The sequence below is a fragment of the Falco rusticolus genome, chromosome 9, assembly GCF_015220075.1.
Source record: "Falco rusticolus isolate bFalRus1 chromosome 9, bFalRus1.pri, whole genome shotgun sequence".
In the NCBI taxonomy this organism is placed as follows: Eukaryota; Metazoa; Chordata; class Aves; order Falconiformes; family Falconidae; genus Falco; species Falco rusticolus.
This window is the reverse complement of record NC_051195.1, coordinates 5781404-5808927: the sequence shown is the minus strand read 5'-3', so window position 1 is coordinate 5808927 and position 27524 is coordinate 5781404. Positions and strand designations below refer to the sequence as shown.

At 38.5% G+C, this 27524-nt stretch overlaps 1 protein-coding gene across 7 annotated transcripts in view; it reads right to left on the bottom strand.

The window, feature by feature from the left end:
- The window catches only part of ATE1 (arginyltransferase 1), an 86797-nt gene that overhangs the window by 29731 nt on the left and 29542 nt on the right, over nt 1-27524 (bottom strand). For all 7 annotated transcript variants that reach the window (XM_037399183.1, XM_037399180.1, XM_037399182.1 and 4 more), the window contains 2 exons: nt 25843-26024; nt 21075-21174 (listed from right to left, as the gene is read on the bottom strand). In XM_037399183.1, the coding sequence (XP_037255080.1) occupies nt 21075-21174; nt 25843-26024 (282 nt within the window). The remainder of the gene's footprint in view (nt 1-21074; nt 21175-25842; nt 26025-27524) is intronic.

The following is a 27524-nucleotide window of genomic DNA, read 5'->3' as shown; positions in this document are numbered from 1 at the left end:
AACACAACAACGTAGAGCACGTGCCCACCTTCCCCTATAGTGTTTGTTTCCCATAAGTGAAATGTAAACATCATTTGGAGTTGTATTTTGAACAGAAGTATACCAACACTCTTTTCGATCAGTTAATTTGTTACAACGTGCCTTTTTTGCTATTTGCTTTTTAAACGTGCTCCAACAATCTTTACACTGACTGACCAGCTTTCACCTCTCCTCATCATTTCCCAATTCAATATAAAGTATTAACAGAAATAACTCATGATAAACTGTTTCTAATGAGAAAAGAGTTATGGCACTTATGTCCTACATGGCTTACAACTAGTAGGAAACAAACAGTTTCCTACAACTATTGACTACATCTTCAGACTTAGCTGTTCTTTGCTCAGGTTTTAGTGTCTCTGAAAGTTTTCACAGTGTTCCTCAGGTAAATAAAAATCTCTGTAAGTGTAGAATAGTTTAAGTAATGAGTAAAAGACAAAAAGGAAGACGGCCAAGATTCATGCTCAGTATCCTACAACTATCATGCCTTTATGTGGCCATTAACTGTCCATATGCTCTTAGCCCACCACTAAAATGGAATTAAATTTATCTTCAATTTCACTCAGATTTAAGGTAAATCTCAGCACTTGATTTTCTGATGGTGGTCTGCACAGAAGCACTCAAAAACACACACACACTCCCAAATACTTTCACAAAATATTATCATTTCTTTGTTTTCCCAACAATGCTATACCTAGGAATCTCCTGAATTGTTTGGATTTTGCTATCTTCATAACTCATTGTACACTCTAAATAGCTGCTTTCACCTTGTCCTCTTTCATAAATATAACCTGAAATAGTTACCACGTTCTAGCTTTTTTTTAACACTGGAAAACAGCCAACAGGTATCTGGAAAGGCTCATGGACCACTAGAGAAAAAATTGCTTTCCATTGAGGAAAAAGGGGGAAATTTGGGGACAGGGTGGGGTTTTTTTCCCCATTTTCCTTTTAGTCTCTAACTCTGTCCAGCTTTTCCTCCTTTTATATGCCAATATTACCTTTCCCTCCACTCACCAAGTACCACACGCTAAGGGAGGCTGTGGATGTTCACGTCACAAGGTCCAAGCTATGAAGTGCTGCACATCAACACACAGACATGCCCTCAGCAAGATCCAAGAAGCCAACAACGCGCTGCCTGAGACAGCGTCTATCCATGACCGTACTCAAACAGATCCCGTTATCCCCTCAAACACCACCGTATTAATCAATGAGATAACTTTTAAAGTTGAAACCAGAATTAACAGTAATTAGCATGCTCAAGAGACTTTGGCTTTGCCGTGGTGGGGGGCTGCTACAGCAGAGACATGACAGCAGGCATTTATCACCTCGAGTTTATCAGCTTGGGATGCAACTGCCCAGAGCTACAGATAACACACGCACGGCTCCGGGCACACTCTGCCAACCGCTTCGAAGCATTGCTCTCTCCTCCAAAACTCCTTGCCAAGAGTTTGTTCTTTTTCAATTACAAAGACCATTAAGTGAGAGTTTTTCATTGCTTGTTCTAAGCAACTAAAGCCACTCTATCTGAAGTCACTATATTAAAGCCACTATATTGGGAATAAAGCCTGTGATAAGGCTTGCACAAAAGAGGGAAAAAATCTGTACGTTCAGGAATTACAGCATAAAAACTATACTTCTAACATCTCCTTGGTAACTAGACAGACAAACACATATTTAAATGAATACTTATGAAAAGATAATCTAAAGATAACTTTTGCAGACAGGGCAGTTGTCAGTCTTTTATGTTCATATTCTTTGTATTTTAAAATTTACTGGAGCCAATGGGTGTCTAGCATGCAGTAAAATTACTGAACTTGGACACAAACCATTAAATATCCGTGGCTATTCCCACCCCACATCTGTTCTCACTCATTTTTTTTTTTTTTCTGAGTAAGAAAGATGGATAGATACATACAAGTTCTACATTTGCCTTTCTTAGATTTCAGCAAGCTTAATCTAAACAGTGAGCACTACGAGGCTGAATCTGCCATGTCTAGGGTGTTTCACACCACAAACAGTACAAAACGTTACAAAACGGTCCCTTCAAGACCAATGAAGTGCATTAGTTACCCTACAACAGCTATCGTACCCTGGTTCCAGGCTTTTGATGACAGAAACAGCAAGTTTATGGATTCTGAACTGCCCTAAATTGGCTGACTGTTTATCCAAAGCTGAAATAATATTATCCAAATGACAGACAAGTATGAAGGCAACTCCTGAAACTGAGAAACAAAGAGAAATATTACAAGTATGTCGCTACTCAAAGAAGCTTACATAAAATTAGTCACTTTTTAAGCATGTTTTCTAACTACTTTTACACCATCAAACTGTTGATGTATCTATTTTTCCTTTTGTATTTCACAAGGTTCCTTTCTTTTTTAATTATCATTTCTTTTTTGTTTCTATCCGCTAATTGTGCTGTACACAATGGCATTTTACTAAAACAGACTATTGAAACGAAGCTTAGTTTTCAATGTTCCTACATTTGTTTGGCATATAAAAATAAGAGATGCTAATATGGGGTGGCACTTAGAGGAAAAGGAAAACCCTACTGTACGCTCCTGGCTGGAATTCCATAGATGGCCACCAAGAATATTAAAACATTGCATAGCTTCAAATATTGCCATTTTATATCTCTCTCATCTACTAATACTTAATATCAGTGATACTACACTGGCACAATAGTGACATCCAACACAAAGCTGAAATTCGAAAGAATGTTTCTAATTAAAGGTGTATTCGGACACGTTTGGAACTGAGATTCCCTGTGAATTCAAAACAGACGTATGTTCAACAATTTTACATGAAAAAACATGATTTTGTGATTTTAAATAAAAGATATATAAAAGCAGTTAACATTTACTGGAAATTGCCATTAAAAATCCAGTTGGGAGCAAGCTAATTAAAGATGGTGCCACACATGTACTTCTGAAGCTGAAAGCTAGTACTCATTTTGCCCATAAAGAAGCTACCCAAAAATTCTAAATAAAGTAGCACAGTTTGAGAAAGCTTGAGTGGAAAACAGCAAGAAAGAAGAGTTAAGCTTGTACATTTGATGAACATTAGCTTTTCTGAATGTTAGCCAATTTTTTCAACAACTTAAAAAAATATCAAGTGTATTACAGGAAAAAATGTAATACACGTTGCCTTTTTACTTCAAAAAAAAGGTCTTGGGGAATAAAAATCATATGATTACTGAAATGGAACTTGTTTACTTTAAATCTGCAGCAGAAATTCTTAAGGAGACCCTAGCATTACACTTGGAAAGAGAGATTTTAAAAAGCTATGACAAAAAGCTAAAACCCAAGTAGGGGCCTCAAGAGGAATGCTTCATTAGAGACACACCAACTATGTTGACTTAGGTCTATCTCAAAGGAGTTTATTTTGGCAGCTGTGAGAAGCAAAAGAAAAAAAAAAAAAAAAGTGTTTCAGTCATGTGGATCTCGTATCTTTCTCTTGAAGAGTTGCTATAAACTGACAATATTTTTTTAGTTCATAAAATTACACATACAGAATTAAGTATTAACTTCCTTATACTTAACATAAAGTGAAACAATCATGGGAAAAATACGCACAACTTCGTATGTCATACTCACGCTTTACCCTTACGTACACAAACTTGTCACGCTGATATCAAATAGCTTTAAACATTCATTACTACCTCGCTAGCTCGAGTCTTACCTAAAAGAACAGCATTCATCTAAACAGCTCACAGACAGCCTCCACACGAAAGCTAAATTAACGCCCTGTCAAACAGGCTTCTACTGTCTAGTTATCAAAGTAAAAACACTGCAGACCATGTTTATTTCACAGAAAAAAAGAACCCAACCATCTAAACACAAAATTAAATTGATAGAATTTAAATGAAAATAAACACATTTTCATATATTTTTCCATACAACTGCACAAGGGACCAGAAAATTCACATTCATCAGAACTAAACCACCAGCACAACAGAAATGGGTGTGAGGGCAGAGTGCGTAATTTTGTATTTTTAAAAAAACATTGACCCTGATTATGATGTACCAAAAAGTAAACCGATGCAAGTTAACTTTTAATCCTTTGTGATGATTAAAAGAAAATGGGGACTAAACCTGCTACCCTTGCTCATATGACTCACTTCAGCTCAAATCTGGTTCTTCTCATCTTTTAAAGCCGTAATTCTGAACGATGACACAAGAGAAAAGCAGGTATATTCTACAGCAAGATACGGTATGTACTTTACAAGTATCTATGAATTCTCCAATTTACCCGTTTTATGCACACAACACGTGCGTTGCTCTTGCAGCTTAACCCAGCTGCAGATCCTCAGCTCCAGGACAAACCTGTTCACTACTGGGCTCTACCAGGGCACACAGAAACCTGCGTTTCTTCCTGTCCAGGAACTTCTCTGTATTTGTAATGCTTTGGGCAATTCTTTGCCTGTAAGGTCTATCTTCAAATCAAACTCCCCATTACAGCCGTTGTGTTCTGTGGTTACCTCCAAGACCTTATGCCATCCTCCCCAGCAAGCACCAGTGCTCATCAGCGCCCAAGATTTCCCCGTCTTTCCTAGTGTCTCTCCAACGACTCTCCAAAAAACAAAGGGTTTTCCTTGGAGCCCCAAACTTTCTCTTCTCCCAGCTCCAAGACTCAACCCTTCATCCCACTCAACCCTCCACATGCCCAAGCCGCTCAGAGCACAGGCTAGCACTTGCTGCTCAGCGCCCCTTCTTCTGCTCAGCCTTACACATCACATCCACCTCTGCATCACCGCCTGCACCCATCACGCCACCGCTGGGAATACTACCTCTGTACTAGACCTTCTCAAACTCTCACTTCTGCCTTTAACAGGGTTTCCAAAAACTCAGCCAGAAACACACAGAACTTGCCAAAAATCTATCCAGACAAGACTGCAAGGGCAAGAAAATAAGTCTGGGCTGATGGTAGCCTTACACTGAAAAAATAACTTCATGCTTCACTTTCATGACCAGCTACTGACTCAGTCTGTGAAATATTTGAAGACATAATGATAGACTAATTGACAGCTTTTCAAATGGTGAAACACCGATATTCACAAGTTGAAATACACTCCTCATTAAGAACTCAGTTGCGAGACGTTGGCTTTATATTAAGATATGCTATGTGGGATTTTCAAAAGCATTTATAGTGTTTATGCAATTAAATCACGTTGAAAAATAATGTCACTTAAACTGCCACTCCAGCTTTTTTAATTTCTCTTTGCTTTCACACATCTAAGACTAAGACTAAGACATAATATTCTGAACCTGTATTTCAGAACAGTACAAGATTTTTAACTTTATGGTTTTCTATTAACATATGGTATGATATGTTTTTTTTCATGTCCAACAACAAAAAACCTAGTAAAAGCCAAATAACAGTCAGTCACCACTGCAATGTACACAACCCAGTACTGAAGAAATAACTTCAGCAACAGTGGTACATATACATAACCAGGTATTTACAGTAATCTTAGGATAGTAGAAAAGAGTAAAGTTGTAGGACAGAGCAGAGGAAACAGCACAGGAAAGCTTATTGGCAAAAAAACTTCATTTCTGCTGGATCCTGACTAAAAAATACTCTGAAATTCAAGCTAAGACATCTTTCCACACACAAAAATATGTTATTCAGACTACAAATCCAAAGGAGAAAATAAGGCAATGACACTTCTCAGCATTTAGGTGTCTACAGTTTATATCGTCAGGATAGAGCAACACAGCTCTGCCAAAAAATCTGAACCTACTCGTCTCCATCACATCTGCAGATTGAAAAAAGGAATAAATACAAAGGCTCGTTTTACCACAGTATTCCAAGCATGTGTTAGAAATTAAACCTTAACAGCAAGTAAACCAACAGCTATCTGTACAAAGTACCATCAAGTATCTGTACAAAAATACCGGACTATCAAAAGCAGCGGACTCCGAAAGAAGTTTCTTCTATTGTCCCTAAGTGTGTTTATTTTCATAGGAAATTTTCATTCATGAAACAAGCATTCTAATTTTAGGTTCATTTTGTTTGTCAAGTGTTTGTTAAACAAGCTTGCTTTGTTTGCTGGGAGAGGAGAATTTGTACACAAAGCCTCTCTGTGCTCTCCGAGGAGCCCGCTCTCAGCAGGAGACCACCGCACTCCACCTTGGGACCACCTCCGCATGCAGAGCTCACAAAGCACACATCAGAACTGGAGCCAGTATGGATCTCACTGCAACGGTCTCAAAATGAGACCAAAAAAACCTGTACGGCAAAAACGTGGAAGTTTTGTCACAGTAGAAGAGATGGTACGTGGTCTCCAGAACTGGAAATGTCTAATGCAAAGCAGCCAGGCACAATGCATCCCCTGCCGCGTGCACAAGCATCTCCTGTAAGAGCCAAGAAAACCAGCACTGCAGAAAGCAGCACCTGAACTGCCACCACAGCCCGTACCAGCGTCCATTCATCTTCTCCACCATAACACTTGAAGCTGAAAACCAGGCTGTAGCTGCACCAATCGCCAGAAGAAATCCTAAACAGAGAGCGCCCCAGAGTTTCTGGGCTTCCACGCATTTGCATCCCTCTGGGACCATGCTAAATGTAAGAAAGTGGGGAAAGAATCCAAATACAGGAACACTAAACAAATGTAGGAATAAGACATAGCAAATATGGCTGGGGAGATGTACTGAGTTTTTAAGCTGTTTTACAGGGAATAACAACTGCCTGAGCACATGATACAGTAAGAATATCTGTATCTTTTCAACGTGTCCTTTCTGCCATTGGCTTGTTTTCCAAGTCCTTATGTTAATGAATTCTGTCTCCTTACAATAACTTAAATATTTTGTTTATAATTACTGAAATCCTTGTCAAGTAAGTCAATTTTTACTACACAAAACTGAAAAAAATTAAATTATAGTTGCAAATTCTGTAGCAGTAATTCTGCATGCAGCTTTTGCGTCTATTAGCAATGTAAATACACACATGCGTGCTTGTGGCTCTGTAAAACTGCCCAACACGATTCTCATAGTTGGTTCGAACAGATTCACTATTATGCTTTCATCTGAATTACTACCATTAAAAGGTACACTTGCATGTTTAGGAAAACATACTGTTTAACATTATGTATCCCCAAAGCCTTTGAGCTGAAACATCAACACTCCACTTTTCTCTTCATGCCAGATGTTTTGAAACTGTTTTCTTTATAATGGCCTTCACAGAAGAACACAAGTCTGAAGGCAAACGGGATGGAATAATTAACAGTATACCATATGTTACATTAGGTCTAGATCATACCAAAACCTGGTAATTCAGGAGTATATTAAACATACATCCAAATACAGGATTAGGGGAGTATTAAAATTAGAACTGCACTTAGAAAAATCAAGCACTTTGTTGACATTATCACAGATTATAACCCTTTCTTTGCAGAGTTATAAATAATTAAAAATTCCCCTGGCAATCACCTTGCTTTATTTTAAAATCAGCAAAGCTCCACATGGTATTCGCATGCACATGTATCTTGAAACATGAAAGCAGTTTCATGCATTTCAATGCATTTGTAACGCATTTCTAAAACAGTGAGCAAAGTATAATAAATACCTGTACGCTTAGCATCATATGCCAATAAATACTGACACAATAGTTTAAACCAGACCTACACATCTAAAGGACAGTGACCAAAAAGGTTTCTAAGCTCTTCTGCCTCCTGCTCAGCTTTGGTGGCACCTGAAGCCGTTCCAGCGCCCAGCAGCACGCAGCGGGCACTGGGAGGCTGTGGTGCTGGCGGGGCTTGGCAAAAGCATGGCACTTGCCAGCTCCACCACCCCCCCCTGCAGAAGGTCTCCAGCTGTTCCTTTAGGGAAGTGTTCTGTTGCGTTGCACAGTCCAAGCAACCTAACACAGCCAGGAGCCAAAGATCTGGCTGCAAACCCAGAAAGAGTTCATAAATCTGAGGGAAGGAACAATTCTCTGCAGTTTTAAGAGACTCCCAGGAGAAGGGTCACACTCATTCTCGATTGCTGCTGCTCTAAGGACGTGCAGCCACCATAGGGGCAAGGCAATTATACACAGGATTTAGCTGAACTCGGGATTGTAGACACGTTTGTGGCAGTTTGCAACTTTTCCAACTTAGTAAGTATTGGCTTGAGGAGTATTAGCACCTTTTTTCTTGGATCATCACACTAACTTCTTCCCGCACCACAAGTAAAGGAGGTAAATGTGTATCACTGAAAACTCCATCAGGTGGGGCCGTCAGTACAGGCATCCAAGGGCTAACAGTTCAGTCACCAATGCCATCAAGACAACATTGAACGTAGTTTCTTTACCATCCCCCATTGACAGAGAATCACTTTGTGTTCATAAATCCATTAAACCACCATCAGCAACAAGCAGCAAAACAGATACAGTTATGAGAAAGAAACTGCTTTATCTTCTCAAACAAAGCTTCAGTCAGGGCTTACCAATTGAGCTCTGTTAGAAGCACACAACGATGTCCAAGGCACAATAAAATACCACCTTGCAACACTTGAGGCTGTGCAGGTACTGTCCTTTGGATCCTTTCTCAATGCCACACCTAATTTAGCAGGAATTGTGGTGGAGCAGCCCCAAAGCTTCTCCTTACGGACACCTTCCCACCTGATCGTCCTGCACAGCATCCTCAAACTGACCAAACTGAGGAGCAGCAGGGGCAGAACTTGGGACAGGCTCTCTGGCTCCCAGCCGGTACTACAGCATTTTATTCTGTGTCCTTCACTGCCACTGTATGACATAAGTGGAGGATGCAAAGAGGAGCAAGCCCCCCCCAAAATATACTGTAACAGGTCTCCACCTTCCTCCCCTTCCCCCTGAACAGAAGATAATTAAAAACAATTAATAGCAAGCCACTCAATGCCAACAGGTAAAGACTGAAATGGAAAGAATGCAAAAAAAACCAAAAAACCCCCACATAAAATAAATCATGGTTCCCTACTGACCATATTAGCACTAAGTAGCCCTTCAGAACACTAGCCTTAATATCTTAAATAAATAAATAAAATCAATAGATCTGGGGAACAAAAAGCTCATCTTGTCTTCTGTCCATTCGCAGAACAACAGCACAGTTGTGTTGGGGTGAACAGAGAAGTGGGTTCCTGTGTACTTGTGCTCCACAAACCCATTCTTCTTCCATTAGTTGACAAAGGGGTCATTTTCATATCCTTGTCTTTTCTTTTTTTTTTTTTCATTCTAGCTCAGTGTTATTTGTGAAACCATTTTTATTCCAAACAAGAAAGGGGAAGGAAGTAAACAGTGTAATATTCTATTAAAAAAAAGATGAGCTACTTTCTTGAAACCTTCTTAGTAGAGAATCCTGAAATTATGCCACACATCTAACACAGCACTTAACAGTTTCTTAACGCTACTCTTAACAGTTCCGGTCATTCCTTTTAGAACAGCTCAGTTATTCAGTTGAAAACAACTAAACAAAATAGTTTTTGGCAGTAGTTAACTCTCTCACATGATAAATGGAAACCTCAGGGCAATGTCTGGAAACAGCAAGGGGGGGTTGTGGTTTGTTTTTTTTCATTTTGCACTCCAAAGACAACAGTTCGCCAAGCTTCCAGGTCTTGCTAGGCCTCCCCAAGAAGGTAACCTTTGAAAGCCTCTGGGAAATGATTTTATTAGATTAAGAAAAAGCTCTAAAGAAGCTGTAATAAAAATATTTCACTTCTCCACTGACCCTTCTGCTTGGGGCCCTGCTCTGTGCAACGTCTCAGAGCTCCAGTGCCCTCACGATAGTCTCCACGAAAACACAGCACCATCCGACACCCTGCCAGGCTCCACAAAACTTTGGCTACCACCTCGAATACCAGTTAAAGAGAGCAGAGATTTGTTTTTAAATTACTTGCATCTGAATAATGTTGATGGTTTACCACGTAAGGTAAACTCCTCCCCTACCAGTGATATGCTGGCGGTGCGAAAACACAATTAATTACCATCATCTGCAATCCAGAGCTAACACATCTTTGCTCTGGGTTTTGTTTATTCTTCATTTACTGTTACTTTATCCGAGCTGCCGCTTCCAGCATTTACTATAATAGTATAAATAATAATTTACTATAATAAGGAAGATAAAACTCATCAGAAGATCTCTATAGGCACTGTAAAGAACAACCATAAAACCCTCTATGTTTTGTCACCTCATTTAATGCAATATTCTCTCCTCCAAGAAAAATGCCACTTTTAACAGAGATATAGCTACACCAGGATGAACAGCAGAGAGATTCAAGAGCATACATACATGTATGCTTTCATAGTTAGTCACAAACCTTGACACTAAAAATAACTCAGCTCACATCCCAATTTAGCCTATTCTGAGAACTTTGTAGTCACACAATTCCCATTTTTCATCCTTTCTACCCCTTCTCCTTGCCTCCAGAGCCTACTGTCTTCTTTAGTACAATGAAGGCAATAACTCATGTTATATATACAGATGGGAGAAGCTGACCTCAGCATCTGAGTGCCTTAGACAGAAGGGCTGATTTTAGACATCGTTCTCTAGGACAGAAATGCATCAGTTGATGAATATCCACTAGACTATATAAGGGTGTTGAAAGAAAAAAATATAAATACATAACATGGGGGTTTACGTGCATGGTAGGTAGGCCAAAATGTAATATTCTTGAGGAAGAAAAGTTCAGGGTTTCTGAAAATTAAGAAAAAGAATTTCAATGGCAAGACTAATAAAGCAGAAGAATATATAAGTATATAACCTCCAGCACATGGAGATAAGCTTGTCAAGAGAAGCCTTTGGCACACCTATGTCCGACAGGTCTTAAAAGTTAACACAAATACAGCTGAAACCCACACTGGAGTAAGGGGATGGACTACACAACCCCTCATGGCCCTTGACAAACCTGCTTTTCTATGATTCCACTTTTCCCTCCTGGCTCCAAATCATTCCTCCCTATAGGAATCTGGGACTCTCGTTCCTATTCAAACACTGATGTTGAACTTTCTGCAAACTAGACTTGTTAGAAGCATTGTGTTTAATATTAGGACTGAGAATAAATAACATAACCTCATTAATATCCTTTTACTTGGAGACTCAGTAGAGTCAGCAGCTAAACAAACTCAGACAAAGAAAATCATAATTCAAAATAATGAATTGTCTTCTTGATTAAATGTAACACTTCAGAGAAGTGTACTGTGATACCTCTGTAAAATTAATGAGGTCTTAGCAAAACCAGACCTCATTAAAGTATCCACCATTAAATCTTTCTTGGAAAATTGGAGAAAAAACATCTCTTGTGTAGATTAACTGACTTGTCAGCCAGCTCCTACTGTAAAGACCACAAGGTGAAATACGGTAGAGCCAGGAAAAGCAGGAGTTCCTGGCTTTCAGACCAAATAAATTCCACTTGACAATATTGCCTAATTAGAACTAATATAATCAGCAAAATAGCAAAAATAAGAAAGAATACAGTAAAAGCAATTGGATTCGAAGTTAAATGAGAGATCCGATACTCCAAGTGTTGCCAGATTCAATAAATGTGGTGCATAGAACAAGACTAACCAGTGTTTCAATGACTTACACTCCAGCGACAGATTTAAAGGGCTGATTTTTCTCCAGGACACAAGAATTTTGATATTTTGCCCAATGTTTGAAAACTGGCATGGCTACGAACAACCCTTCACAGAGGCTATGTTAGGAAAAGCTAAGAGCATTACCTTCATCAGTGTGCTTTAACGTTCTGCACCGTGGCATTGTAAGATGTCCATCTCTGCCCATTCAGTTTTACTCACTCTTGGGAATACCCACAAAGAGACAGGTAGAGGGAAAAAAGGCAGAAGAAAATACTGGTAACTAGTGTTTGAGGACCGTCCAGAAATGATTAAATCAACAAAAAAAAAAAAAAATGAAGTGAAGCTGGCAAAGCAGCACTACATTAATTCATTTGCTGTTAGAAACTTTAAAAATACACCCAATTCCATGCATTCTTACACTTACTAGCAAGGACTAATGGATTTCTAGAAATATAATTGGAAAATTCTGAAACATGAATTGTGACTTCATTCCTGAGATGGAAGAAAATTAAAGACACATGAATTATGAAGTATATTATTCCCCCTCCAAAAAAATCCCAACCAAACAAAAACCACACCTCTTGTCTACATATTTCATAATTTACAGTTCTCACTTCAATTGCTAATGGTTGCTATGGAGTCCCCAAATAAGCCCTCAAGAAAGATTTAGTACAAGTCAGCAATAAGCAGTGAATTTATGACATGTAGAGTCATGAATTAGACATGATAAATCTCTACCAACTACTATCATTCAGAAGATGCATTTGCCTCAGGTTTATTAGCATGAGCCCGAATAAATCTTTTTAGCAGCTCCTTTTGACAGAGACCGGTAAGTTACCTCTAATAACTCTGAAAACATCCACTGGTACAGAACCGGCTTACAGTTTAACAAACCATACTTCTTATTCTTGTGCTTTTATAAAGATGAGGTTAGATTTTAGTTTACTTAAGCCTCACAAACACTAACAAAATCACATTTATTAAAGAAACGCTATAGGGAAGTTGTCCCAAGTCAATAAAATTCCTGTAACAAGTAAAAGGTGGAGAACTTACCCCTACTGATGTGCATACATCGGTAGGTAATACCATCTCTTATCACATTTCTATGTTTATTCTTCAGAACATCTGAATCCTGACTGTATACCTCCTTACGCACCAACACATCTTTGTCGTATGCAGAACAAAGAATCTTTACTGATCAATATTAAAATCACTTGTAGCATCAAAATCAATAAATCATCAACATTCAAGTCTGATATTTGAATCACCTCAAAATTCAGAATTACTTACAAGACACAAGTGTATGTATGACTTTGAATATTCCTGTGAAATAAACTGCCTGGGAACTCGCTCTTCAAAGCTTTATGTTGGGTTGGTTTGGGGTGGAAGGATGTGTTTGGGTTTTTTAAAGACTGCATGAAAATAATGTAACCTGACCCAAGCCTCATACAGAATATAACAAATGGATGGTTTTAAAAAGGACCTACTCCTACTTAATAACATTTATCTATCTAGTATAGTGAAGTAAACCACCAAAAAACAAAGTTTACTCAATTTGAGGAAATTTGTAATCAAAGACCTATCCAATAAAATTTTACAGGTATACAGCTGAAGCTGTAGAAAGGCCACCTCACAAATATGACTTCATTCTGAAAATTACTTTCAGATACAATTCCTTCAAGCTTGTACAACATACACCCCAAAATTCCTGCTTTTGGACACGTTTATTTTCTCAAGAGGCAGTACAGTAATAAGAGAGACTTGTTCACTACAGAGGTCAGCTGACACCTATACAACAGATGTTTTCTGCCCTGATAAAAAAGTCCACAAATAATACAATCAGGCATAAATGTACATATTATTTTCACTTCAGTCCTGCTACATTTCAATCATCTTAAATTGCAAGTAAACAATTGAGAAGAAATCCACATTTCCAAAATCAGACAACTAAGCCCCCAGGGACATGTTCACATTTTTTCCAAGGGAGTTGACTGACACAAAAAAAAAAAAAAAGTTCTGATGGCAAATATTTTAAAAGGAAAAATGAAATTAAAAAAAAGACATGGCTAGGATCTGTGTTTCTTTCCATTAGGAAAATGGGATTCCAACTGGTTTTAGCCCTGCAAGCACAGTGTCAAATTCAGCACAGCTTCAACACCTGCACCAAGGAAAAACTGTAATAATTTACCAATTACACAGTACAGAACAGCAGCTGGGTTACCAATTACACACAGTATAGAACAGCAGCTGGGGGGGGTGGGGAGGGGTGGAGGGGGGAGAAGTAATTGCAATCACTGTATTTACCTGACATGAAAACAACATGGAAACTGCTGTTTTGCTTTTAATAATTATATTTTCAGTGGAAATCTACTGTCAGCATTCTGCAATGGTTGTTGCTATCCTGAATGGAGCACCTCCTTATTCCTACTTTTTGATGCTCTTAGTAATGTAATTTTCACAACCTGACTAGAAATGCCTTAAAAAGTAAAGCAACCTAGAAAGTGGCCTCAAACACTTTGTAAGGTGCTGTTCAAAGAAAATAACAAATACTTTTAAATATTTATCACTAGTGCTACATCAAGAACTAAAGAGCTAATAATTTTTCACCCGTGGTATTTTTTTTATTCCACCCCACATTCTCATAGTTGTTTATTCCAACATGTTTATTTCCATTTACTTAGTGTGGGCTCTGAATAGTAAGAGTCTTCCAGATGAGGACAGGTGAAAGGAGAAAGCTTTTATGGAAAAGGAACAAAAGAAAAAAGAAAAAAAAAAGGGGGGGGGGAAGGCAGCAAGCTGTAAGGGACACTGCAATCCTGAATACAGCATACGGCCTGTCAGACCCAAAAAACAGCCAGCCAACCTTCCAGTCAAAACACATTTGATAAAATATACATAGAGAGATAAGGATGTTTTTGCGCTAGCTACAACTGAAGGAATATTAAAGCAACTTGATTTTCAGAAGCATGTACACCGAGTCAATCATCCAAAATACTTTTGGAAGTTTCGGCCAGCCACTTTAAAAGACTTCTCAAAATCCCTTTGGGTTTTAATGCCAAAACTCCAGTATAATTCAGAGGAGTCTTTTTCCCTCAGTCACCAACCCAAACCATTAGAAGAAACACATGGGTTAAGTTCACAGCTCTGAAGAATGTTCAGGTTTAGCTGCTGATGCTAATGTAGAGGAGTATCCCAGCCATTGGGGAAGTCCAGTGAAGAAACAGAAGGAAGGAGGAAGGGAGGCAGTTAAAAGTGATGTTAACAAGACAAAGAAAAAACTGGGGTTTCCCCCTACCATTTCTGTAACTTGAAATATTCAGGGCTTTATTATTATTAATGTATGTTTCTGTCCTTGTTTATTATTTTACTCTGTTTTTAACAGTCTTGCCAAAAAAGCAAAGCCACTGCATTGCTAAAACTTTTATTGCTTTCATAGAGTAGATAATAGTTTTTCAGCGCAGGTGTTTCAGTTCTTCATCACCAAACAGTATTGCAAGCAACAGCTGGCACTCTATAACAAGTATCGACTTTTCAGACTATTTAGTTGACTATTTATCACCTGTTTATCAAAAAAAATAAATCGTACTAATTTGAATGCATATTTATTCCCATAAACTGACAAAATTAATCCTGGAAAAGCCACTAGTACAAGTGCTAACATCCTTGAGCAGTGCAACCCCAGTCCTCCAAAGCACTCTCAGCTTGCCATCTTTTCTGATTGTCAAGGTAAGCCACAACACCAGTGAGAAAAACAGCCTGGCAGCTGGCAGAAACTTCAGTACATGCTGAATAAAAAGATCACACATGGAGTTAGAAAAATGCCAGCTCTTTTTGCATGGAGCCAGCGACACACGTTTTGCAAAACTGTTTGCTGCACAGCAGCAGAACCATAACGGCGCGTGCTTGTAACCCCAAAATCACAAGGGATCACATTAAGTCATGTCACATCAGGTCTCTTTTCCTTCAGACATTTCAGCTTACACAGCAAACCCAAGCTTATTGAAAAGGTTAACTAAATTCCACAGTCAGAAATGCTGGAATAATCAGGACGAGCGAGGATGAGCCAGATGTTTGTGGATCCCGTGGATGTGGAAATCCAGGCTACCACTGGATGCATTTCACTGCTGCATGAGGAGCAATGCTGAAATTCCTGAAAGCAGCCAAAGAAATTGGCTCTTGAGTGCCATAAAATTCCAGGGGCACCGCTTACGACCACAGTCAGTCAGAGGTATTTAGTTTAAGAATGATTAATCACAGTTGAATCAGCCTTTTGTTTCTTTTCTGACATTTCAGAACCCTTTCTAGTATTCCTTCTATCTGAAGTCTGGCCATGCCTTGATACTGAAGGAGACTGTTTGAAATAATTCCATTTACTTTGGCCTGTATACAAGTCTGGATAAAGATTTCAGTCAAAACACCTCTTCACATCATAGAATGGTCTTAAAATGGTACATGGAGATAACACAGCAAAAAGACATTAAATCTCTTACACACTTCAAAGTATGCTGATAGTTATTTAGAGGCTTCGCAGAGCAGCTTCAGGGGAAGCAGATCATTGACCAAAACAAGGAACGACACGTGCTCCAGCTGCAGGCTTTGCATGCAAAGATCGACACTGACAAAAACTCAGAAAACCCAGAACTGAGAAAACTCACGTAGCAAACCCCACCAACAAATCCCTTCCAACACAAGAACTTAGAAGAGAACTTAATTTAAGACCCCAACAGAGGCCTGAATGGCAAACGCACGGCAGCAAGTACACTTACTGTTTACACCAAGCACAAGTCCAAAATCTATTCAGTGTCACCCACCACAAGACCCAAAATCAGTATCAAAGAGCTGTAACAGAAAGAACAGAAAGGATCTCAAAGAGTTCAGCAGTGAGTGGAAAATGTGAATTTAGTAACACAGAGCCATGGAGTAAAATTTTTTACTTGGAAAGATGCAGGAAAAAACAGACAGAGTATCAGTACCGGAAAAAAAATCCAAGATCCCCTCAATCACCTCTCCAATATGGCTGTTGGTTAAAGGTGGTTCTTTTATTTCTGTAACTATACACGTGTTTGTAAACAAACGCCTTTACCTGGAAAGCATTAACACATACAGATACAATACTTAAAATACATGAGAAGCAAGCCCGAGACCAACATCAACCTAAAGTAAAATACTTTCTTATACTTAAAATGTTATCAGACTCCAAAATGCATTAGGAAAAAGACTTTGTATCTTATGAGTCCTGGAAAATTTTCCAGGAGACTGTTTTCCAACATAAGAACTACCACATCTAACAGAGCCTGAAAAGTTTTACCACAAGGTCGTGAATTTCTTCAGAGAACCATTTTAATCTTGTATTACCCTAACCTACCTGGAAAAAAAATGGAACAAAGCCACTGCTTAAGGTTTTTCATAGAATTTTTCCATATTAACATAGTTAATAGGACTACAGGAATCCTTTTGTCTCAATTTAATGTAGATTTTATTTTACCAGTTCATAAATATTAACCCATATATGGGAACAAATCTAAGAGAAGCTGGGAACTACGAAATAGCCTAATGTTGCAATATATTATCCCCTTCCCCCGTCTTAAGTAATTTCACTGGTAGTCCATTGTTTTAAAATCACATTGCAATCAGATGCAAGCTCTTTGGAAACTAAAGGAAAGGGAAGGGAACAGCAATTCAAAAAGCAGCTCTATTTTTAAAAACTGCTGTAATTACATCTGATCTATGGGGTAGATGATACTCTTTAACCATTTATCTTCCTGCCTCATAATCCAGAATTATCCAACTCTGTTACTGATCCACAGAAATCCTGACCTGGGGAACCTCCTTCAGGACACTCAGGCCTCCCCATCTTCCGCTGGATTATACACTATTTATGCCCAAAATTGTACCATTCATGGAAACAGAATCATTCAGATGAAAAGGTCACACGCTGACCCCCCAAAACGCATTCTCTGCCAGTTCATCCCTGTACCTGCTCAGTGGTAGCTAGAAACATTCAGCTTCTGCATGGCACAGTTGCACTGTGGGCAACTGGTGTGACATTCTGGCCGCATCGGAGGTGACTGTTCAAAGACACTTTCTAAGATAAAGATATAGATAGTGTTTGAAGAACTGCATCAAAAGCAGAACAAGTGTATTAGCAGCCTTATTTAAAAATAAATACTTCAACAAAATATTCTATCAATGCCTTGGATCTCCTTAGAGCACACAACAAAACCAAGAAGGGAGAGGCTGTTACTGTATATGGCCCAGTCACTGGTATATATGGTCACCTATTACCAAAGCTTTAAAAAAAAATTTGACTATTAATTTACAACCACAAAAAAAGTCAGAATCCAGAAGAGATGTCTATAATTTGCATCCCAAGAAAGTACCCATGCAGCACAAAGCTTTAATGCTTGCTGTTGGATATCTGTACCTCCAAGTTAGGAGTCAAGAGCATTTAAAGCCAAAGCGTCCAGCTACATCCTCATGTGCGCAACGTTAACCCGTCACTCTTGGATTCTAATACAGCAGTTCATTCACAGATCCCCAATTACTCCAGCCACATCTTGTACAGAAGACTGAGTTTTACTCCATGCAAACTGGAACTCTGTCAAGCTTCTTAAATCAACATCATAAAGTCACTGTTCCTTATACACCCCAGCTCATCAGCTGTCCCCCTTCCGTCAGCAGGAAGAGGGACAGCCGTTTAGCACAAACCAGTAGCCAAGCTCAGGCACCTTTGCTAGAAGTAGTCTAGTACTGTGTTTCCATCAAACACCAAATGCAAACATCTGCTTAGGCATGTCCACTGGTCACAACCTGTGACTAGAAGGGAAATTTTCAAAGATTTCCAAAATCCTGTCACTTCACTGTAAATAGGTACCGCCTGCGTGTGTTCTTCGTAAGATGCTGCTTACATAAAGAAGTGATGTTGTGCATAGCCTCCATTTCTAAACATCTTAGGAGAAATCATTTGCAAAGAAAATTACAAGCAGAGGATAAAAAAAAAAAAAAAAACGTTGTTAGCTTGTCAGCTCCTGCCTTTTCTTTCCCTCATTTAATTTGCTTACCTGACATCAGTTTAGCCACGGGTACCTACAGCCCGCCCTTCTTCCACACCATCACCGTTAAGGGAAGGGAGCCTCCAACATCTCTACTAAAGTGTAATAAAGCAAAGTCTTCAGCATGTAATGCCTCTAAGTCAACCAGGCATTACTGAAATTACTTAATCAGCAAAGTCAGTACTTACCCACCCTACCTTACCACTACCAATCACTTCACAAGAATAATAGCATTATCCAGAGGCATTTCAGAAATTAGTTTTCAAATTTGTTTCCGGCGTACTATTTCAGCCGGGACTATTTCAGTGGAACTACAGTATTAACGTCAATCTGATTTTCAATTGCATTACATTTGGCCATTTCTAAAACAAATATACACAGGAAAAGAAATATAAAAAAAAAAAAACCTCCTTGCAATTAATTTATTGAATTATTACCTTCCCAACACAGAGCATTACTTACCTGCTATTGTGTAGGTTCTAGGTTCTAAATATATATGTATAGGCTTTCTTCTTCTCCCCACCCCCTGCTTCAGTAAATCTCATACTGGGCCACAGTTAATTACCTAAACACATTGACATGTATAGGTTTCTGGAAGACTAAAATGTATATTCTACCAAATCACAGTCATATCAGATAGTCATTAAGTCTAAGTAAGGGAAGAAAAGGAGCTTTTGTGGAAAGGGGGAGGGGGGGTGGGAATTATAATACTGCCCATACAATTTCTTCCATTTCCATTATTTGAGAATGAAAACTGGAAGCATCATGAGTCTTACACTCCTGATGCAATCATTTTCAAAGAACAGCACAAGTCCAACAGAAAAGATACCGTATTATAAGAAATAGTACTATGGTATAGTGGCTACTGGGGCTAGTGCCCAGACTTGCAGCGTTTCATCTTCATAATCAAAACAGTTTGCTGGCTACTTTAATACACTGACTCATATACGAGCTTTGTTTAATCCACAGCATACAAAGTTCACACTTTTATTAAAACTTAGTACAAGTGGCTGAGCCCAAAGTTTCTTAGCAATGACATCTTTCAGAACTGGGACGCTTTTGCCATTATAGTCATATTTGTTTCTTAAGTGCCCTAGTAAACTAAATGCATTCTTTTTGCAAGTCTTGAATTATGGAGGTTGCAGAATAGACAAGGGATGTTCAACCGCAGTGTCACTGAACACATGAACAGATCATCCCAAACTTTTAAATATTTCCAAAGAGTAGAGCAAATAATCAGAACCTATGATTCAAGGTGGTCTCGCGATAGCTTTTAAGATTATTTATATGACAGAGGCAGCGTTTTCCAACTCACCAATTTGCTTCCCTCAAACTTAATATTCTCTTTGTTTGGCCAGCAGGTGTAGATGATAAGTTGGCAAAAGGCAGGGGAGGATGGGGAGGACAGACAAACATATTCTAACAAAAGGAGAGGGAGGGATTTGTTGTTATTTTCAGAAGACTGAATCATCATGGTCACCTGTAGTGTGGGCCAGAATAAAGCCAAAATGGTTTTTCCTTCACAGCCATCACTTCAATGAGCCTCACAATTTTTTGGCTATTTGAAAACTAGCTGGAAACATAGCAGATTTTTAGAAAAAAACAAAAAGGAAAGAAAACACTGTACCTCTTACTCTAGATTTCATGAGCTTTTTGTCTTTCCACATTGTTAACAGATATATTTGGTTACATGAACATGGTAAATGTTCACTACTCTGATGGTAGTGAATGGTACACTAATGCACCATAATATTCAAAAAGCAACGACACATTTCCAAAGATACCACATTCATGAGATCTAAAAAACACAGAGCAGAGACGCCCTTAGGCACTCAGGTCGAAACAGAATTGAAGCTAACCAGGGTTACAGAGGAGGTTTGGTGACACACTGGTTATTCTAAATGTTCCATGGATTCTCCTGAGGCTCTTTTCAACAATCTGCCACCTGGCTCAGAATTGCTGCTAACCTCACTCCTCGTGGTTTGGTTGGCAGAGCAAGTCCCCCATCTCTAACAAAAAACAAAGAGGAAAAACCCAAGTACAGCCAAGACCATGAAGGCATGTTATCACTGCCCACAGTCACTAAGCAACGGTTTCACAAATATGCAAACCTAAAAAAGGCAGAATTTTAGTCTATTGGAAGATATACTGTAAACATGAGATAACAGTTGGTCATTTGGTTACCTGGCTATCTGACAGCCTTGAAAACCTCTCCACGTGAACTGCTTTTAAGCCAACTTGTAATAAATACCACATGCAGCTAAATTTTAAAAAAAAAAAACAACCCAACACAAAAACCACTCAAGCCAAGTTAAATAGTAACCAATGCTCAAATTTAACTGTATAAAGTCTACATTAAAATCCAAAATAACAATTACAAAATATTATATTACTATGAATACTATCAAATGCTTTCAATAATAGTACACTAAGGAAATATGTAAAAACACACTTTACCTTGTATCTCATTTTGGGGCATGAATGAATGTAGAAACCCATATAATAAAAAGAGAGATCAGGAGCTTTTTCGTGAAGTTCCCTAGTAAAAGCAATTTCTCTGTGAAAGGAAAGAAAAGACTAATTACTTCTGAATACAATTCCTACGTTCATTTTACCTCTTCATATTGAAACTTTTTACCGCTACCTGGCTCTTGACCTATTCAAAGCACTAAATTTCTATCAAGTAAAAAATGAAGATAATAAACTCAAAAGTAATACTTAAAAAACCCAAAGATGACAAACTGAAAATTAATGCTTAACAAACAAACAAACAAAACACCAAAATGAAAAACACCGTGTCAGGCATAAAACTACTTCCATTTTCGTGTTTCATCCTGACCACCGACTGACTTGAAATTCAAATAAAAGTGACTAAGAGCCCCAAATTCACAGCTTTCTTGTTAATATTTATATACACTGAAATTTTATAGAAGTCTGGCTGAGTTGTTGTACACAGACTGGCTAACATGGCTCAGGAAAACATCAGAGTATTTCTAAAAAACAAGCTTCAAGAATAAGCCTCTTGTTTGCTCTATCATCTGACTTCTAGCAATTTACATGTAAAAACATTTGCCTTTATGCAACAAAAGGTATTTTTCACCCGTCCCGTGTTTGATCGTACGGTTTTTCTCATCTATTCTGAAAGAGAAGTGTCAATGTATTCCAAAATTAAGTTTGCATTTTATTTCACTGGCACAAGGACAGCAGTATTATCACAGATGCAGCCAGTGTTTCCACTATAACGTTCATTTTTACAGCATTTGTAACTTTGCAGCTCACTTTTGTAAAAAATTTGATAAAACATGGATGTTGGTTCTTACTTTTAATGTCAAAGGGATAAGAAGGTATGAGCACATGCATATAGGAAGCAGGTACCAATACTTAATAATAAGGGTGTCTAAACGTACTGAAAACCTAACATTTCAGGTGCACGCAGTTTGCTGAAACCAAGTTCATGATAACTCTGTATCTATATATATACACACAAAAAGAGGAGAATGTCTAGAAATAAGTTAGTCAAGATCTGAAAATCCAGGTAAATGCAACATATTCCAGAAGCACGATTATGTTCTCTCAAAAATATACAAACATGCACTTCATATACATAAACTTTAAGACATGGCATGAAGGTAAACGACCTTGATGCACATTTTCCTGGACCTAATTAAACAGCTACCTTTCTGCAATTCAAAAAGTTGGAACATGACAGGGAAAAAAACATTAACTTTGCATTTCAGTATCTCTTAAACACTCTTTCCAATTGGACTATACTATCTGATCTAATAAAGTAAAAGACTCAAAGTGAACAGAAAGTAAAGTAAATACATCGTAACGTAATGAGGTAAAAACTGAGCTGCAGCAGCAAGTCTTACCACGGGCAACAGAGCTTCAGGCAAGCAAATTAGCACACATGATAGCAAAGCCAGCTTGCTTAGAACTGCTGCCAGGGTCATCGCTGATACTACAATCTCTGGTGACGTGCCCTAGGTAAAGACCCTGAACTCAAGTTCTTGCTCTACCTTGCATTTCTCTTTTAGGCCAACTCCACCCCAGGCAAAGTTTTACCGGGGGTATGCCAAACCATCCTTCTCGTTCCGCTTTTCAGGAGCATGTGCTGTAATCCAACACAAGAGAATCCTCCAACGCCATCATTTTACACCAGGAGCAGCAATGAGGTGTCACTGTACGGCATAACAAGCATCCACCTGCATTCTTTCTGCCTAAATCTTTCCTACAGAAAAGGGACTACAGACTTGTGATTTCCTTTTTGTTAAATTTTCGGTTATGGTACGTATCTGAAGAGGTATAATGGCTGCTGGCAAAAGTAATTAAGTCAGCTAGTGAGGAAGACATATATCCATTTCATCAATCCACAATTCAGACCGAGTATTTCAGTGCCACATAACCCAATTCCAAAAGAAGTTCAAGTATTTGTCCTACTACTACATAGAGATTATGAATACTACACTTGTCTACTATTCATCATTTCAGATAGTAGGGGGTAGGTTTAACTTTTTCCTGCAAATAAGATTCTCTCAGTATTTCCTGATGATTTTTTGGGGGAGTATTACACAAGTAGCTTCTCCTCCCCTCATTCTTCACTTACAAGCCTATATATTTCAAATGATCTTCAAATCCTACCCTTTCTACAACTCCTCAGCAAAAAAATCTCAAAGTAGCATGAAGTGGAAGTGACAGCACTGCAGTGCAGTTTAACCTCCTCAGAGTAAAATTGGCAACAGCTTTGAAGGTATCAGATTCCTTTGCAACTTCCTAAATCCTCCCTAACTCTCAATTTTTTTCCCCCTTTTTTAAAGAACAAGAAGGTTGGCTCCCTCTAAGACTGTTGGGAACTCATTTTTATTGCCTTAAATGCTGCAGAATTTATAAGCTGCCTTTTCACTAGTTGAGCCACGCACGCATGTTGCGCCGACAAAGTTTTTAATTTATTATGTAGAAAATGTAAAATCATTTCAAGAATTCATAAGCATGGATTAGGTCAGTCTACTCTTACATAAAGTAATGTGATACATACAAATACTAAAACACAACTTTTAGCAGGACAGTATTTTATGTTATATGCTCACCTTGTTCGAGGAAAAAAAAAAAATCAGTTTAAAGTACCTAGCACGTGTAACAAAACAACTTTTAAAAATCCAGACCATAACAGACAAAAAGATTAAATCTAAATCATAGGAGTTCCAACATTTTTTTCTACATTTGTTAATTCTGATTACTTTCATAAAATCACCAGTGCTACAGACTGCCTCAGAAAAATGACAATTCAGACTCTTTTAGACATCAGCCACTGGAAATGCTACAGCAACATCTACATTAATGCTCAGGACAGCTTTGAAGTTAGCCCAATTTGCACTGGAACTGGACCAGACAACATTCAGAAGTCCCTTCTGACCTCAACTCTTCTCTGATTTTACAGTTTGTCCTTCATAAAGAACCGTTCTAGAACAAGGTGGGGAGAGCCAACAGGAAAACAATGTTATCAGCTCTTACTGAAGGTGACATACTTGAGGAAATTGCACTTCAGGACTTAACCGACCTACAAGCGTACCGGAGTGGGAGGAGGTGCTGGTCTCCACTCCCTGCCCATTCTCAGCTGCACATTGTGGCTCCGTCACAACTCTTGAACCAGCTCTGGTATTAACAGGCTCTTCACTGAGCCAACTCAGCTCACTAACCAGGTTGCTAAAGCAAACAGTCTTCTGCTCAGTCAATTAAACTGGCTAAATCTGGGGTTGCTAGAAACCCAGCATGTAGCAGAGACGGAAAGGATGATTGCAGCACCTTGTTACAGCAGCAATAAACCATTAGACTGATGTCAGAAACCTAACAATGAGCTTTGTGGGAAAACAATCTTGACATACGCATTTGAACAACTTACGTAAAGATAATTCAGGAATCACAAAATTCACCACTACAAAGAGAAGAATACACCCAAACGGAAAATAAAAATAAAAAAAAAAGATTCTTAGGAAATCGAAAGACCCTAATCAAAATCTAAACAAACTATGAGTGATTAGACTTCTGAGATTAAACTGCATACTGCTTATTACTTATCATAAAAGTATATAAAGTAACTGTGATAGGGAGAGGTTGCCTAAAAATAAGGTTTAAGCTTCACCTAAATATTTCAGAAGTCATATCGTATGTTCCCATCCTGGTGGGTAACACTAAACAGCTAAGAAGCTCCACCCATAGAACAGGTGATGCCTTGGAGAAAGAAGAAAGCTGGATCTCACCACCGCAGCGCTTCTTTCACACCTGAAAGTGTAGTGCAAACCTCGATAGGTAAAGCCTTTTGCTAGAACTTCTCAGACCCAGGGAAACCTGAAAACAGACATGTCTGGCACGCAGTTCAAAGCTAGTTGCTTCATGAGAACCTCCCCTGGAAAACCACATGTCTGTGACCAGCTTACTTCATGTAAACAGAGAAGCAAAAAAGGGAAGAAAGAAACCCTGATGTGCACAAATATTTCCACTCGTTTAGGTTTTTTCCTTATAATAATAATGGAATCATAAGATTGCTTATAAGAAAAACAGTAACTCACAATTTAGCATACAAGTCTTACTCACCGTAAAAATCTTTACCCACTATTCCTACTCTTTTGCAAGACTAGGCTGATAGTTAATTTAAGGCTTTAAAATTCATAGGATCACTCTCTCCATCAGGCTCTCTAAAGACAAAGATAATGAGATTAACATACCTGAAAAATATACTTGGTGCTGGTACAGCAGGAGACTACTAATTCAGAGGACAACAGGTTTTAGGCACTCTACTATTTACGATTTCAGTGTGCATAAAACTATAAAAGTGATTAATTTCTTTTGGTGACTGGGCTAAGAAAAAGGTCAAAGGAAAAATTATTTCTATTCAAACAAAAAAGGGGCTTTTCCTGCTGAAACCAAGCTATACTAAATTATTTTCAGGGGCAATAAAATATAGGTATTTCATTCCTGAGTGTTTTTTTAATCTCTAAAAGTATTTAGCTAACTAGAAAGATATAGCCCTATTCAACGATGACAGTTAAAAATGTATGTGAATGCAACCAACTGTAGAGAAAGAAAGAAAAAAAACCCCACCACAAATACTTTGCTAGAGAGATAGTGTTACCAGTATATGTTCAGACTGGAACTAAAAGCCCAAGTTTAGGAACAAGTATCAATTCTTATTATTATGTCTAACCAGATAACAAAAATGTCATCTTACCGTAATGCAGAGTAGACTCCCAAAGATAAGAAAGAATAGTCTGGATCATAGTACAGATAGACGGATGACACGCAGTAGGGCAGTATATCAATTACACCGACAGCAATTATCTTCCCATCCAGCCAGTACTGCTGGTGGAAGGAACCATAGCCACAGTCTGGTCCGTTGGGTGCATCCTCTGCCTAAGCAAAAACAAGAGGGATGTAATTGTCTGACGGGTAGACTTTCAGTACAAAAACAATGTTAGAAAGAATTTTAACACTAAAGTAAATACTGTGAAAAATCACTTCTACCCATGTTTAGAAAAAGGAATTTGAGAAGCAGGGAAAACAATGTTAGTTCACTGTAACATTTGTGGCCTTTGCTGTGCTTGTGATTGGTAAACTATACGTATCATGCATCCCAAACACGAATCTGCAAATAGCCTCTGACACCAGCATTTATAGTACTGCCATGATAAAACAATGTGATCCAGCAAGTTATTAATGCATTATTAGACACAAATTCTGCAGGTACTCTTGAATTTGACTTATTACTCTTCAACAGGAGACAAAGCCCAAAGGCAGAAAGGTGAAACGCAGACGTTTCCCTGTGCTGGTGCTTCCCAAAGCTGGCTGATTGCTGAGCGCCCCCAGCACCTGCAGTCACAGCAAGGACCCAACTGTTTCTACCCCCCCATGCCCCCAAGTACTGGAAGCACTTTGGCCACAGAAATCCAGCTTCTCAGAGGGGCCGTCAAAGCTGCTTGAGAAAGGCATTTACAAAAAGAACAGAACAGCTTATTCTTTATGTGAGGTTTACTCTTTATAAAAGTACATTTTATCTAAGAATCTGAAACTCCTGTGTTGCAACAAAACCTGTGGAGCTTCTTTGTCAGCCCACATCAGAGTATCTCCTGCGCAAACACTGAGGAACTCGCTCTTGCTGCGCGCTGTGGTTTTGGATCTGCAGCGAAGAATGTCTCTGGACAGGGTAAAGCACCTAGAGCCAGAAACTGATGCTTCATATTAAGAAGAAAATGATCTCCTAATTTAAACTGTATTACGCAACCAACTTTGGCATGCCATTTTCTCCCACGTCAAGTTTACTTTAATCCCGAATTCCACTGTGCTCAACTTAATTATCCATCTAGTCATGTTTTTCACTGCACTGGCAGATCTTCAGAAAGCTGCTTCTCACTCAATAAATCTGACAATATTGCCTACTATTACCAACTGTTTTGCATTACAACAACAGAAGGTGGGTTTAATCACGTATTTTGATACAGTAGCGCAGACTGAAGAGATGATGGGCAGTAGAAGTTATTCTAATTGGTACCACATGTGTCAAAAGAAATCAATCACGTGAACAAAAAAATCATTTCAAGTGACTTACCCAACCAATAAGTCCCAAAATAAAGGCCAATATAATAAAATGCCTGCATTTTTATATAGCTATATAGCATAAAACTGGATATGGAGCTACAGATACTGTAAAACTGAAATGATCAAACATTTGAGAGCTCAGTCTGCAGCATACGAGGATATTACACTCGAATACCAGCACATTAAACTGGGTTTCTTCTCATTCAGATAAAGCCTACTTATTCAGCAGTCATGGTTTCATACAATATCCTCAACTTTTCGGTAGAGCCAAATGAAATCACATGGTCAGCAGTAAAACTTTTAAGCTGGGTCACAGTC